This window comes from Carassius auratus, unplaced genomic scaffold (genome assembly GCF_003368295.1).
Source record: "Carassius auratus strain Wakin unplaced genomic scaffold, ASM336829v1 scaf_tig00038662, whole genome shotgun sequence".
Lineage (NCBI taxonomy): Eukaryota > Metazoa > Chordata > Actinopteri > Cypriniformes > Cyprinidae > Carassius > Carassius auratus.
Window position 1 is genome coordinate 41,603 of NW_020526457.1, and position 14,937 is coordinate 56,539.

At 35.9% G+C, this 14,937-nt stretch overlaps 1 protein-coding gene across 4 annotated transcripts; it reads left to right on the forward strand.

Moving 5' to 3' along the window:
* The first annotated feature begins 5 nt into the window (after positions 1–5).
* On the forward strand, positions 6–14,630 carry LOC113083539 (AMP deaminase 1-like). Of its 4 annotated transcripts, none has more exons than XM_026254585.1 (17): positions 6–212; positions 2,595–2,606; positions 3,778–3,783; positions 4,721–4,886; positions 5,914–6,019; positions 6,469–6,634; positions 7,274–7,493; positions 8,529–8,658; positions 8,741–8,935; positions 9,227–9,358; positions 9,434–9,597; positions 9,676–9,802; positions 10,230–10,393; positions 11,189–11,309; positions 12,153–12,326; positions 12,428–12,538; positions 14,140–14,630. In XM_026254585.1, exons 1-17 carry the CDS (start codon positions 191–193, stop codon positions 14,293–14,295), a joined length of 2,172 nt encoding a protein of 723 aa, XP_026110370.1. In that variant the 5' UTR covers positions 6–190; the 3' UTR covers positions 14,296–14,630. The 4 variants fall into 4 exon arrangements, with proteins under 4 accessions (XP_026110370.1, XP_026110371.1, XP_026110372.1 ...); XM_026254586.1 differs by having other exon boundaries at positions 2,598–2,606; positions 14,140–14,295; XM_026254587.1 differs by lacking the exon at positions 2,595–2,606 and having other exon boundaries at positions 14,140–14,295.
* The last annotated feature ends 307 nt before the right edge of the window (positions 14,631–14,937 follow it).

Genomic DNA, 14,937 nt, shown 5'->3' on the forward strand with positions numbered 1-14,937 from the left:
CCTTAAAATAGAGTTGAAGGTACTCTCAAGCCCACTGTATCCAGTACACAGCTCTGGTTACAGTGGGCAAATACTGCTTAATATTGCCCATGTACAGTGTCCAACCGCTCACTTCCCTGCTACCAAGGAGCAGTGTCGGACCAGCCAGCTTTCAACAGGAAGAGTGATAGTGTCAGAACCAGCAGCCAACATGCCCAAAATCGCTGTGCCCGGTGAGTGTCCATTCACCACCTGAATCCATCACACAATGAAAAGATTTGGTTTTAACAAAATATATTACTATAAGAGTTGCTTGTCATCACATTAAATGAGCATAATGACTTAACTGATGTGTCTGAAAAGTTTTTTGAAGAACAGAATATGTTGCATAAGATCTGGACGACACCTTGGTCTCCGTCAGAAACTGTAATCTAGGACTGGGAGTGTCCGAGTAGTTATTTCTGCCGATCAACTCTTAGAAGCTTGTACAAAAAGTACACTAGGCAAGGTTAGGTATTCCAAAAACTATTTTTGGAGAGCATCTTGGGGCCTTTAATTCAAAGACAATAGCAACTGTAACCCTTTTGAGTTCTTCAACTGTGTCCCCTGATGTTTTATTAAATAGCAGCTGATTGAAAACAGGTGTGAGGTTTTCAAGCCTGTTCTATTACTTCATTAACACCTGTGATTAGGTTAAGTCTGTTTAGACTGGAGTGCAATTTGTATCATATTTGTATGCATTCATGCATGAGTTCACACTGATGCTTTTTGCAGCTGTGGCAATGTGGAAGATTGTTAGGTCTGATTAAGCGATGTTTCTGACTTATTAGTTACAGTACATAGGCGTGCTTAAAAATGCAAGAGATTCTTTTGCTAGTCAGCGCGTTCTAGTGACTCAAATGTCATGGTGGTGCTTGACATGCCATAAGTCACTCAAAGTTTATTTTTACATCATAAATGTTTGTCCACGGTGTTCTCAAGCCCTAGTGTGTGCAGCTGTGGTCATTTGTTTACATGCTCAGTGCAGAATTTGCAAAATGTTAAAAGGGTCATGGGATGCCCATTTTCCACAAGTTAATAGGATTCTTTAAAGTCTCGATGAAAAGACTATAGCATAGTTTGGTTAAAAATTCTCAGTGGTAGTGTAAAAAAATTACAAAAATGACTAATTTCAGAGCAAGCTGTTTTTGTAGCATTTTCCTTAAAATGTTAATGAGCTCTGCTGACCCCGCCCCTCTCTGCTCTCTGAGGGACTGTTTACTTTAGCTGCATTCATCATGAAACTTGCTAATTGGCACATTATTAGGAAAGGCCATTTGCAAAGATTCCTTAAAAAAGCCTTATACTCACTTTTTTCTGTAGGTGAAGCTGGACCACGAATGATTCTTGTGAACATAGATGCATTTAGGTAGATCGGGGTGCATTCCCTTCACAAACAAACATAATCCACTGCGTCTTCATCGGCTGAAATGTCGTAAGTAATTGACAACTGCTATGTTCATTATAACATTCAACAACAGAACACCTCAATCGCTTAGGAGTCATTCTCTACATCTGCTCCAGCGGTGAAACAATGGTGGACTGATGAAGGCTCACTCAAGGTGGGTCTAAAGTAAGATGACAGTCAGTGCTGGAACGCTACTGTCACTCAAACTATTGTGGGAGTGGCCTGTCTGTGTGACGTCACAAAGACAGACATCTGAGATCGGGTCAAAAAAAATAAATTGGTGTAACACTTATCATAATAGGGTGGTTGTTTACACACACTGCCAACACACATTTCAGTTCATACGACTTGTAAAAGTGCATGTAGCATCCTATGACCCCTTTAATAGTTTTAACAAAATAAGAAGAATCATGAAAATGACAAAAACAGTAGACAAATAACTATTCTAAACCTAAAAAACACAATATTAAGAAGCAAGCATATGTACAATTTTGAAAATTATAATTTATGTAAATTCAAATAGATTATTTAGGCATAATGAACATAAAAAAATAAAATAAATTAATGATCAGCACTTTTGTTAAAACCATTAACATTTTGCAGATTCTGTAAGGTGTGTGTAAACTTCATGACCACAGCTGTATTCTGTTCTTCTTTCAGACTTACATTGCTAGACATGCTGCTTTTCATGTGTAGGCTAAGAATAATCTAAATTTAAATTTACTAGCTGTGATTGGATATCAGTCACTGATATCACCAGGTTTAAAAATAGAAAGAAGGGAAGGCCACATGAGCTTAGGCCGCTTTAATCATCTGATTAATGTTTTCACACCCGTGTAAAAGACCCTCGAGTACTGATACTGGTAAACGTGTAATTTATTAGTTGTAAATACATTTATCTCTGCCTAATTAAGCTGGACAGGAGAAAGTAAGTCATCTGTTGGTTGATGATGTGAGTTTAGGGCGGGACCATCTGTTTAGCTGACCAATGGCAGATTGCGACTGTGATTCTGTAACTGTTTCTCCTATTTAGTTTAGTGAACTGTGTAAACAACACTTCATTTGATGACTGTTTTAGTCCATTTGGGTTGTCAGTGACTAAATTTTAATTTGCCCCTCTCTACATGAATCCTGTACCATGTCTGATGGGTACATGTTACTAACCCAGCAGAGGAGAATCGTAAGTATTGGGAGGAATCGTAGGCAGATGATTGTTTGTGTGTTTGGAAAGGGCATGAACTGGTAGATATGGGAATCTCAGTACCCGTCCCATACTGGCGTATCCAATAGATTGGCCATAAAACTCCAGGTGGATACACAGAGTGTGATTTTTGAAGAACGTTTTAGAGTAGAGGAATGTGGACTAGGGGACATTGAATATTATTTAGGATAAACAAATTGTTTAGTATTCACAATGCATGTCATTTACCAATAGCTGTAATTTACTCACCCTCAAGTTGTTCCAAAATTAAATTTTGAACACAAAAGATGGTATTTTGAGGAATGCTGAAAAAATACTATGGAAGTCCAAAAATATTGTTAGGGGGAAGAAATGTATACAGGTTTAGAACAACATGAGGGTGAGAAATGATGACACCATTCTCATTTCTGGGTGAACTATACATTTAAGGGTGGATTGTTATTCGGGCCTCTAGCTGAACTTTAGGGTGCGTCTCATTTATCTCCCTCAGGGTGTGGATCAGTATAATGTCTGAACTCTAAACAAATTTAGGCACTGGTGAGACACACCAGGACACTGATTGATAGGAAGCTAAATGAGATGCGCCCTTAGTTTTCAAATTTGTGATGTAATTTCCTGTTATTTGTTCAATTGTGACAAAAGAGGGCCCCACAGGACCAAAACCCACCCATGACTTTGATTTGACCTGTAAAAAAAGAAAAGAAAAGAAGTATGATCATTGGAAGTGAACACTAACAAAAGTTTGCCTCTGTGTGAGTTAACCGTTATAAACAGAGAAATGTCAAGCCTTGTTTGAGTACTTTTGAGAATGTTGACAATCTTGTGAAAGTGTCACAGTGACGAGCATGACTTGATGAGATTTTTGTACTTTCTACTTTACCTTTATCAGTCATTGCAATTTCTTTTCTATATACAACCTTCTTAATTTATTGTAAAATTCATGACTCATGCTTTACAGGTTGCATGCAATACAGAGAGATCTGATTTAATATTACAGAATTTTTTGTTATTAATGTGACGTGTGATCCCTGAAATGTGAATAAAATGACAGTTCCAAAGTGTTGTTTACTAATTCAGTCTAACCTATAACCTCCTTTTCTTTTCAATGTTTTGGATCTTCCTTGCCCACTCTTTGGAAATGCATAATCAGAAGGGAGTAAGTATAAAGGAAACCGTCGGAGACCAACATGTTAAAACTGCTTCAAATGTCCATCTGTATATTTTATTCATTTGTTTGTTTTAGTAGAAAATATACAACGGGGTGCGAAAATCTAAGCCAAAAAATGTTATGGCATAAAACAATTGAAAATATTTAATCATTTGTTTTAGGTAACTAATGAAGTACGTGCATTTGTAACATTGATCTTAACTCTTCTGTACAGGTTTTCATGCTTGAATTCTGCTGTAGCCTGTACACTGACATACTGAATACCAAGAAAGACATTGAAATTATGAAAACAAGTAGTGCAAGTAAAAATGATTATTCAATCAGAAACATTTTGCACCCCACTGTATTTCATAAGCAAACAAATGAAAAAGTTGTGTATTTCTGTGCATGTTTAATATGATTCTTAAAAAGCTTTTTTAAGAGGTAGGCCTCATAGTTTCTTATCTGTTCGTTTCTCAGTTATGATTTGGGTTGTGCTGTTGTTAGTTCGTGATGTGTGTCTTGGCTTAATGAATTTGTCATGGTTTTGTTCATCTTTGCATGGGAGATTGTTCCATTTTGCTAGCGGTCACAGTGACTCAGTAGTTGAATCATTCTGAAAAAGTGTCTTTGTTTTGTCAAAACCAGGCTCTGGTTAAAAAGTTCAACATTAGAACGAGTCTCAAAAATGTCTAAAGCATAATCATTCAGATGCTTAATATAAGTACAAGTTGGTTGTCACTTATCTTGTCTTATAGTTTTTAGAGTATAACATTTTATTTTTAACTTAAATAATGTTTAAAATTTGGTCTCACTTAATGCATTTTAACTGCTCTTGGGCCTTTTAGAACTCAGTCATCTCCTCTTGCTCCGCTTTGGTTTGCATCCATCTCCTTAAATAATGTACTAAAACCAATGTGGTGCATGCTTTTTTTTTGGCCATCAGAGACGGATGATCGCACACGTGCGATTGCAGAGCGTGTGTTTGCTTCGGAGACCAAAGATGATGATGTCCGTGACGAGATATCCCTGTTTGATGTGCCTGATGACTGTCCTATCCTCAACCAAGAGATGGCCCAACATGTAACTGAGGATGATAATGAGGAGAAGCGGTCAGTGTACAAGTCATACAATTTCAATTACATAACTGCTTTTTAATTAGTTGGTTAGTGCACCCAAAAAGGAAAATTCTGTCATTAATTATTCACCTAGACTTTCATTCATCTTCAGAACACAAATTAATATATTTTTGATGAAATATGGTGGCGGAGACTGACCCAGAAGAGAAGAAGTCATTGAATAAAGTAATTATTTTTGCTTTCTTTGTGTACAAAAAGTATTCTCGGAGCTTCGTAACATTAGTTCACCACTGATGTCACATGGACTATTTTAATGATGTCCTTACTACCTTTCAATAATTAATAAACAATAATTACCTAATTTACCTAAAGGGATAGTTAACTCAAAAATGAAAATTCGGTCATTAATTAATCTCCCTTGTGTCGTTCCAAACCTGCAAAGCCCAAAACACACGGCACGATTTTAGCAATCCTATATAATAAGTGTTTATTATCTGACTGTTTTCCATTGCTTCGGGTGTACGGCGGAGGAGTAACCCAGTACCTTTGTGATTCTTCATAGACATAAACAGAGAGAAGTAGCTCCAGCTACAATGTTCTTCCGCAAGACGCAAGCAGTTCTGTTTATTAACCGCTAGAGCATCAAAAGTTACCGACTGCAGCTTTAATGTTTCTATATTTTGACATTTTTTTATTCCATATTTTTCTAAAAAAATGTTTTTAATTTAGAAATTTGGCTCGCGTTAGCCAAATTGCCTTTTACTGTGCAATTCTTTTTTTCTTTAAATAGCCGTCAACAATAATGATGGTACAAGTACTTACCATCTGATACTGATCTGACAGCCATCTACTGTCAGGCCTCAGGCAAATGCTACTTTTGTTAGCTTATTTTTACTTGTTTTGAGGTTATTAAAACTTTGTTTGAAAACGAATTATTTCTTAAACTTTTTTTTCTGAATACAATTATTTTGTATTTGATTTTGCATATTTTTTTGCATATATATACTTCATCTGTGAAAAAGGTCCACCCAAACCTAATCTTTAACCAATCCCTACACAGTAAGAAGTATCTCAGTCGCACTCAGACTGTGCTAGAAGATAAACCAACCTACTTGGAGGTCCCTCACTTCCAGAGAGTGTCCATCACTGGCGACTACGCTGCTGGGGTACGTTCCAAAATATACATTCCAGGAACTGACTGGAACATGAACATGAGTTTTGATTTGTACACTGCCCTTTGTACACAGCCAGCTGAAATAGATCAGCTTGGGGGGGGTCTCCGTCTTAGCAGGTGAAGCCCATCCTTGGATGTGGTTTCTGATATCTATATCTGACATTTAGGAGGGGGATTTAAGAGAGTTCAGGAATTCGCTTTTCACATGTAGTCATAAATTCTTGCCTACTCTCTTCTAAGATTCAATCTCATCCACCCTGGCATGACATCAAGGACATTGTGACATTTAAATATAGTGTCACCCAGTCAGTGCACTCTATTACTCAATATACATTTGCATTTGTCAACACATCACATTTCCAATCATAGATATTGGCATTTGAAAGATGACAATCAGCGTCGGAGCTGCACAGAATCACGTCCTTCCAAACTGTTCTGCAGGTGACCATGGATGACTTTGAGCTGGCTTGTAAGGGTCTGTACCGTGCCCTGACCATCAGAGAGAAGTACATGAAGTTGGCTTTCCAGAGATTCCCCGACACTCCCTCTCAGTTCTTACGCAAGATTGAAGGAGAGCAGTGGAAAGCTGAAGACCGAGTGCACCCTGGTAATAACAGAAACAGAATTCCATGATAAAAACTAAGACTTAAAGGGATAGTTCACCCAAAAATGAAAATGCTGTCATTAATTACATACCCTTAAGACCTTCATAGACAGCAATACAACTGAAATGTTCCCAGACACAGAAAGGTGACATCAGGGGTTCATCCCTAATTTGACGAGGCTACGAGAATACTTTTTGAGTGCAAAAAAACTAAAATAATGACTTTGGAACACAAATTAAGATATTATCTTTATAAGAGAAAATATTGTTAAATAAAGTTGTTATTTTAGTTTTTTTGCACTCAAAAAGTATTCTCTTAGCCTCGTCAAATTAGGGATGAACCCCTGATGTCACCTTACTGTGTCTGGGAACATTTCAGTTGCACTGCTGTCTATGAAGGATCAGAAAGCGCTCAGATTTAATCAAAAATATCTTAATTTGTGTTCCAAAGATGAATGAAGGTCTTACCGCTTTGGAACGACATGAGGGTGAGTAATTAATGGCAGAATTTTTGGGTGAATTATCCCTTTAACATAGCTGCCTTAATATTTGTACTTATTTTTTTACTCTTTCATTGTTAAAAATAAAAAATGATTGTGTTTGTTGAATTTAGTGAAATATAACACAACTGTTGTGTTGCAGTCTTCACCTCTCCTCCTAAGTCTGGTGAGGATCCCTTCTGCACGAAAGACTTCCCTCCTAACCTCGGCTACGTCGCTCGCATGAAGGATGGAGTTATCTATGTGTACAAAGATGCAGCATCTGCTGATAAACACCAGCCTCTGAACAACCCCGGTCCAGATCTTGTCACCTTCTTAGACGACATGAACTTCCTCATCGCCTTGATTGCTCAGGGCCCAACGTGAGTTCACGAAAGCACTGCAGATCTATGTTCTATAGTCTCTCTTTTCCATTGCATGTCACTATCCAAGTTTTTGGAGAAAAATATGTATACAGTTAAGAAGTGAATGTTACAGTACATACCGTATTTTCCGGACTATAAGTCGCACTTTTTTTTCATTGTTTGGCTGGTCCTGCGACTTATAGTCAGGTGCAACTTATTTATCAAAATTAATTTGACATGAACCAAGAGAAATGAACTAAGAGACATGAACCAAGAGAAAACATTACCGTCTCCAGCCACCAGAGGGCGCTCTATGCTGCTCAGTGCTCTTGTAGTCTACACTAAAGACATATAGCGCCCTTTCGCGGCTGTAGACGGTAATGTTTTCTCTTGGTTCTTGGTTCTAAATAGATGCGACTTATAGTCCAGTGTGACTTATATATGTTTATTTTCCTCATCATGATGTATTTTTGGACTGATGCGACTTATACTCAGGTGCGACTTATAGTCTGAAAAATACGGTATTTAACTATTATATTATATTATATTATATTATATTATATTATATTATATTATATTATATTCACTACCATTCAAAGGTTTGGAGTCGATAAGATTTTTCAATCTATTTGAAAGAAGTGTCTTATCTGCACTAAGGTTGCATTTATTTTGATGAAAATGCTGTAAAAGCAGATATTAGTCTTCAGTGATCCTTCAGAAATCATTCTATATAATGATTTGGTGCTTAAGAAACATTTCTTATTGTCATGCTGCTTAAATATATATATATATATATATATATATATAATTATTATTTTTTTTTTTTTGAGGATTCTTTCACGAATTGAAAGCTAAAAAGAATGGCATTTATTTGGCACAGAAAACTTTTGTGACATTATAAATGTCTCTATTGTCACTTTTGATCAATTTAATGCAATAACTAAATAATCTTTGAACGCTTACTGACCTCAGACTTGTGATATGTTTAATGTTGAATTTTAAGGCTATAGACAATAAAACAGCACAAATAGATTCTTGTGTTTTGTTTCTCAGAAAGACATACACTCATCGTCGTCTGAAGTTCCTCATGTCAAAATTCAATGTGCATGAGATGCTGAATGAGATGGAGGAAATGAAAGAGCTGAAGAAAAATCCTCACAGAGACTTTTACAACTGCAGAAAGGTATGATTCCCAGTAGGTCATTTAGACTTAAATCATTTACAGACGACCACAAATGTTGACAGTTCTGTTGTTGTTATTGTAGGTTGATACTCACATCCACGCTGCTGCCTGCATGAACCAGAAGCATCTCCTCCGCTTCATCAAGAAATCCTACCGCGTGGATGCGGATCGTGTGGTGCATGTTCTGAAGGGCAAGGAAATGACCATGAAGGAGCTTTTTGCATCTCTTAATCTGCACCCCTATGACCTGACTGTCGATTCTCTGGATGTGCATGCTGTAAGTATCACACAACACCTCACACAGGTTCTTCAGGGCCTGCTTACCCAGATATGGGAGGAAAATATAGAGAGAATCACCACAGAAGTTAAGAACTTGAAAGAATCCTTATAGCACTATCCAGTGCTCATTATGCAGTTGTCAAGTGCTTTATTTTTAGGCCATCACATGGGTTACAAAATCCACTCTGTGTATCCTCAGCTGTTTTGACAGCATTCTTAGCGCTCCTAATTGCTTACAAGAACTGTTATTTGTGATGACTCCAAAGTTATTTCCAGTGATTTAATGCAGGGCAGACAAACCTTCCAGCGTTTTGATAAATTCAATGCCAAGTACAACCCTGTGGGTGCCAGTGAGCTGCGGGATCTTTATCTGAAGACTGAGAACCACATATCCGGAGAGTATTTTGCAACCATTATTAAGGTAAGACTTGGGTGAACCATGCACTTACTGTTTTATACTAACGGGAAACCAATCAAATCAACTGGAATCTCACAGGAAGTTGCTAGTGACCTGGAGGATGCCAGATATCAGTACGCAGAGCCTCGTCTGTCCATCTATGGCTGTAACCCTAATGAGTGGACTAAGCTTGCAAGCTGGTTTAACAAGCACAGAGTCTTTTCTCCTCACCTCAAGTGGATGATTCAAGTGCCCAGAATCTAGTAGGTGAACTTTTTCCACTCCTCACACTCAGTCATTATGGAAACTGTACTAACAGTTTGTCTCTTGTCCTTCTTTAGTGATATTTTCAGAGGCAGGAACTTTGTGCCACACTTTGGAAAGATGCTGGAAAACATCTTCCTCCCTGTTTTCCAGGCCACCATTGACCCAAACTCCAACCCAGAGCTCAGTGTCTTCCTGAAGCATGTGAGTGAATCTGGAAAATATGGTAATAGTAATACATGGGACAATATTTGTTCCATATAGACTACTGTTCAAAAGTTTGGGTCAGTAAATTTTTTTTTTTAAACACTTTATTCGGCAAGGATGCATTAAATTGATCGAGAATGACAGGAAAGACATTTGTAATGTGATATATTCATCAAATTATTCATTTCTAAAATAGCACAACTGTTTTCAATGTTGATATAATAATAATAAATGTTTATTGAGCAACAAATCAGCATATTATTAAAATTTCTATAGGATCATGTGACACTAAAGGCTGGAGTAATGATGCTGAAAATTCAGCTTTGTCATCACAGGAATTAATTACATTTTAAAATATAATAAAATGTCACAATATTACTGTAGCCTGTTATCTCCTTCATCTCTGCATTTTGTCTGTCTACAGGTGACTGCCTTTGACAGTGTTGATGATGAGTCCAAACACAGCGGTCACATGTTTTCCACAAAGAGCCCCAAACCTGAGGAGTGGGACGTCGTGAAGAGCCCATCATATTCTTACTGGATTTACTACATGTATGCAAACATTGCCCGACTCAACCAGCTGCGCAAGTGAGTATCTCGATAACACAAAAAATGCAAGCAGCTTTGTAGACCGGATAATTGCTGTGCTTGCTACTATCATTACAGCCAATAATAGGGGTTTCCTTCCATCTCAAACCCCATTTAATAAACGTTGGTGTGTAATGCATCCCACACTGTTCCTCTCATTGACATGAATAAAACCACTTATTGCACAGCCTGCAGGGAGACTGGAGTCCGACATTTTAGCTAAGAATAATTATTTTGGACAATAAAATTGGCATTTATTTACATTTGTTAATGCTTTTGAAAAACCCACCAGAGATGCATTTATTGGATCAATATTGTAATTATTATTATAATACATATTAAAATGTAATTTATTCCGGTGATGCAAAGCTGAATTTTCTGTCTTCAGTGTCATGATCCTTCAGAAATCATTCTAATATGCTGATCAGCAAACATTTCTTATTATTATTATTAATGATGAAAACATTTGTGCAGCTTAATATTTTTGAGGAATGTTTACTGTATATATATATATATATATATATATATATATTTTTATATATATATATATATATATATATATATATATATATATATATATATATATATATATATATATATATACACACAAATACATATTATCAGTGTGTGTAGAGCACTACATTTTGCACAAGAAAGCACCATTCACATTTACTTCAACATTGTGTCATGTACACAAACAAATAAATTATTAAAACCAGTCCATAAGAGGTTATTATATAAGAAAAGTTGCACTAAGATGCAATTGACTATGTGCTGTGCGTTTGTGGCTTCCAGGGAGAGAGGTATGAACACATTCCAGTTCAGACCTCACTGTGGTGAAGCTGGAGCGGTCACTCACCTGCTGGCCTGTTTCATGACTGCAGACAACATCTCTCACGGTCTCAACCTCAAAAAGGTTAATGCACCATTTACATTTATATTTCATTTAGTCTTTTAGCAGATGCTTTTATCCAAAGCGACTTACAAATGAGGGCAATGGAAGCAATCAAAATCAGCAAAAGAGCAATGATACACAAGTGCTATAACAAGTCTCAGTTAGCTTGATGCAGTACACATAGCAAGGGCTTTTAAATTATATAATAAATAAAAAGAAAACAGATAGAATAGTAAAAGAATAAAGCAAGCTTGTGTTAGAGAAAATAGAATACAAAAAGATTAGAAAAGCTAGTTAATTTTAATTTTTTTAAGAAAACAAGCAGTAAATGAATATAGAGTGCAAATCTTAAAGGGACAAAAGTTTTTTTTTTTAAAGAATAGAATTAGAATAGAGTTTAGAGGTTCAAATAAAGACAGAAGATGGAAGTGATGTTTTAAGCCGATTCTTGAAGAGAATGAGCAAGAAAGCTGAGATGCAAGCAGCTATTGTCGGATCATCTGGATGGAATGAGAGGTAGAGTTGAGTGTCATCAGCATAGCAGTGGTATGAAAAGCCATGTTTCTGAATGACAGAACCTAGTGATACCATGTAGATCGAGAAGATAAATGGTCCAAGAACTGAGCCCTGAGATCCAGCAAGATAAGTATTGAACATTTGCTGTCTTAGGGCTTCAACAACTGAGAGCAAGGCAGTCTTGGTTGAATTTCCACTTCTGAAACTTGACTGGTTGCTGTTGAGGAGGTTGTTCTGTGTGATAAAGGCATTTTACCCTAATTTATAAGATTTATTACATTTACCCTTACCAATACACTTTCTCTGTCTTCAAAATACACTCACTCACTGTCTTTTCACGTTCCACAGAGCCCTGTCCTGCAGTATCTGTATTACCTAGCCCAGGTCCCCATTGCCATGTCCCCACTCAGCAATAACAGTCTGTTCCTTGAGTACAACAAGAATCCTCTGCTGGAGTTCCACAAGAAGGGACTGATGGTCTCTCTGTCCACTGATGACCCTATGCAGTTCCACTACACTAAGGTAAGGCTTCACCCATTTTCTTATGTACAAATGAGTTGCTTCTTCTCCCTCTTTTCCTTTGATATGATACCTGTGTACTTATTTGAATCCTGCAACACTAGGAGCCCCTTATGGAGGAATATGCCATTGCAGCCCAGGTGTTCAAGCTCAGCACCTGTGATATGTGTGAGATTGCCAGAAACAGTGTTCTCCAGAGCGGCCTGTCTGCTGAGGTGAGGGCACCTGGCCAAACCCATCACTAAAACACTATATATATATATATATATATATATATATATATATATATATATATATATATATATATATATATATATATATATATATATATATATATATATATATATATATGTATGTGTGTATATGTATATGTGTGTGTATGTGTGTATATATATGTATTAGACACACATTAGAAATTCCATTTGGTAATGCTACTGGTGGTAAAAATTTATTTAATTCAGTTAAACAACTTCACGAGCAACCCTGTAATACATGATTTGTAAATCACAAATTATGTGTGTAAGTGTAATATTTATTTTTATATTTTAAGTTTTCATTTTAATTTTACTTTAAAGCTCATTTGGATTAAAATATTAATAAATAATATCACAATAACACAGATTACAATTTACGTGTCTGAATTTAATCATTTATTTTATTAATACTTTATATGAGCCTTTATTTTTTTTTTATTAGAGTTTTCATTGTAAGTTTCAGTAACTTGCCATTTTTATACTTTTTTTTATTTTACATTTCTGTTTAGCTTTTCATTATTTATATCAGTTAAATTCTTTTGTAATTTTGCTACTTCAACTTAAACCCATTTTATTTAATTTATTTAGTTTAGTTTAGTTTTTTTTACTTTTTTTAAGTTTAGGTTTTTCAGTTCATAGTTATATATTTTTTCTTTTATTTCATCTTTGTTTCTAAACTAAACCTTACTAAAACTATTTTGAGTATTTAGGAACTTAATGATTCCATATCTAATAATTAATTAATTTTGGGAGTTACACATCTTAAGAGGGTAAAGCAGTGTTTTTGTGGACTTTCAGCACCATCATCTTCTGTATAGCTGCTTTCCAGCTGAGCCGCATCTTTCAACATCAACACTAGTATTATACTGATTGAACTGAATCAACACCGAACTGATATGAACTGAAAAACAACATTGCTGCCTTTTGTACAACTGTTGTGTTTACATCTGAATTGATCTTATTTCAAACTTCATGATCAAGTCTAAGCCAACAAGAAGCAATGGTTAAACATGAGTTAATTTTAATCAAATTGACTCTGAAAGTCATTTCAACTTAATAACCTGACTTAAAAGATCATTTGTTGCCATGATTTTTTTGATCATATTATTATCTGTAACATGTCTGTGCCATACCCAAATTAAGAATTAATGAGTATTTCTACAGTATTATCAGAAACAGCAGAGAAAGAGCAAGAGTGTTAACTCTGCAGCAACAAATCTTGGATTCTCTCATCTGTATTTTGATCTTTAACATTACATCTTTCCTGTTCTTGAAACAAAATTAATGCTTTAGGTTGATTCAATATTACTCTTACTCTTAAACAATAAAGACACTCACCTATATTAAAAAAAGAAATGTTAGTTTTATTAACAAAAGCTGCTTTTGGATCCATCCTCATATTGTCAGTTTTCTCGCATCACATGGCCCCAGCCTCCAACCTGCATACCCCCCCACCCGGCTCAAAATACCCTGCAGCTATGCACAATCTGTACTGTATAAAGTGTTATGGAAATAAACACGACTTGACATTGCAATGTTATCTTTTTTTTTTACACAAACAGGAAAAGATTCACTTCCTTGGTACCAACTACCTGAAGGATGGTCCCGAAGGTAATGACATCCGCAAAACCAACTTGGCTCAGATACGCATGGCCTACCGCTACGAGACCCTGTGCTATGAGCTGAACCTCATTAGAGAGGGCGTGATGGCTGACTAAACATGTAAAGTGGATTGTTCTTCACTCTTCTTAAATGTCACTTCCAACAACATTTATATTATGATCAATGTGAAGCCCATGAGATAACATCCATGAAACATAGCCTATATCTTAATGAGAATTGACACTCCAGAACATATTGAGTCTTCTTGTACACAGGAGTCCGATTCATCATTGGCTTGTGCATTGTGTCTTATATCTGATCTGTAAGTGAGGTTTACAGTTAACTAAGTTTACATCTACTTTGTGCCTTAATGTATCATGTTTTTGTGGTCGTACTTTGGAAAAAAGCCTGTTGCAGTTGACTCAATAAACAAAATCTATATTTAAAATGAGTGTTCTGTATAATTAAAAAGTGTTTCTGATTTTTATTTTTAATGCAGAATTGAAAATTACGCCATTGTTTGCTATAACTTGCCATAATTTAAGTAACTTAAAAGATGTTAATGTTGTCCTTTTCATACAATGAGACTACCAAGCTTTAGAAAGAACATCCACTACTATATATATATATATATATATATATATATATATATATATATATATATATATATATATATATATATATACACAAACACACACACACACACACACACACAAACACACACATCAAAACTATCATTAAAGTTAGTTTTCACTGTA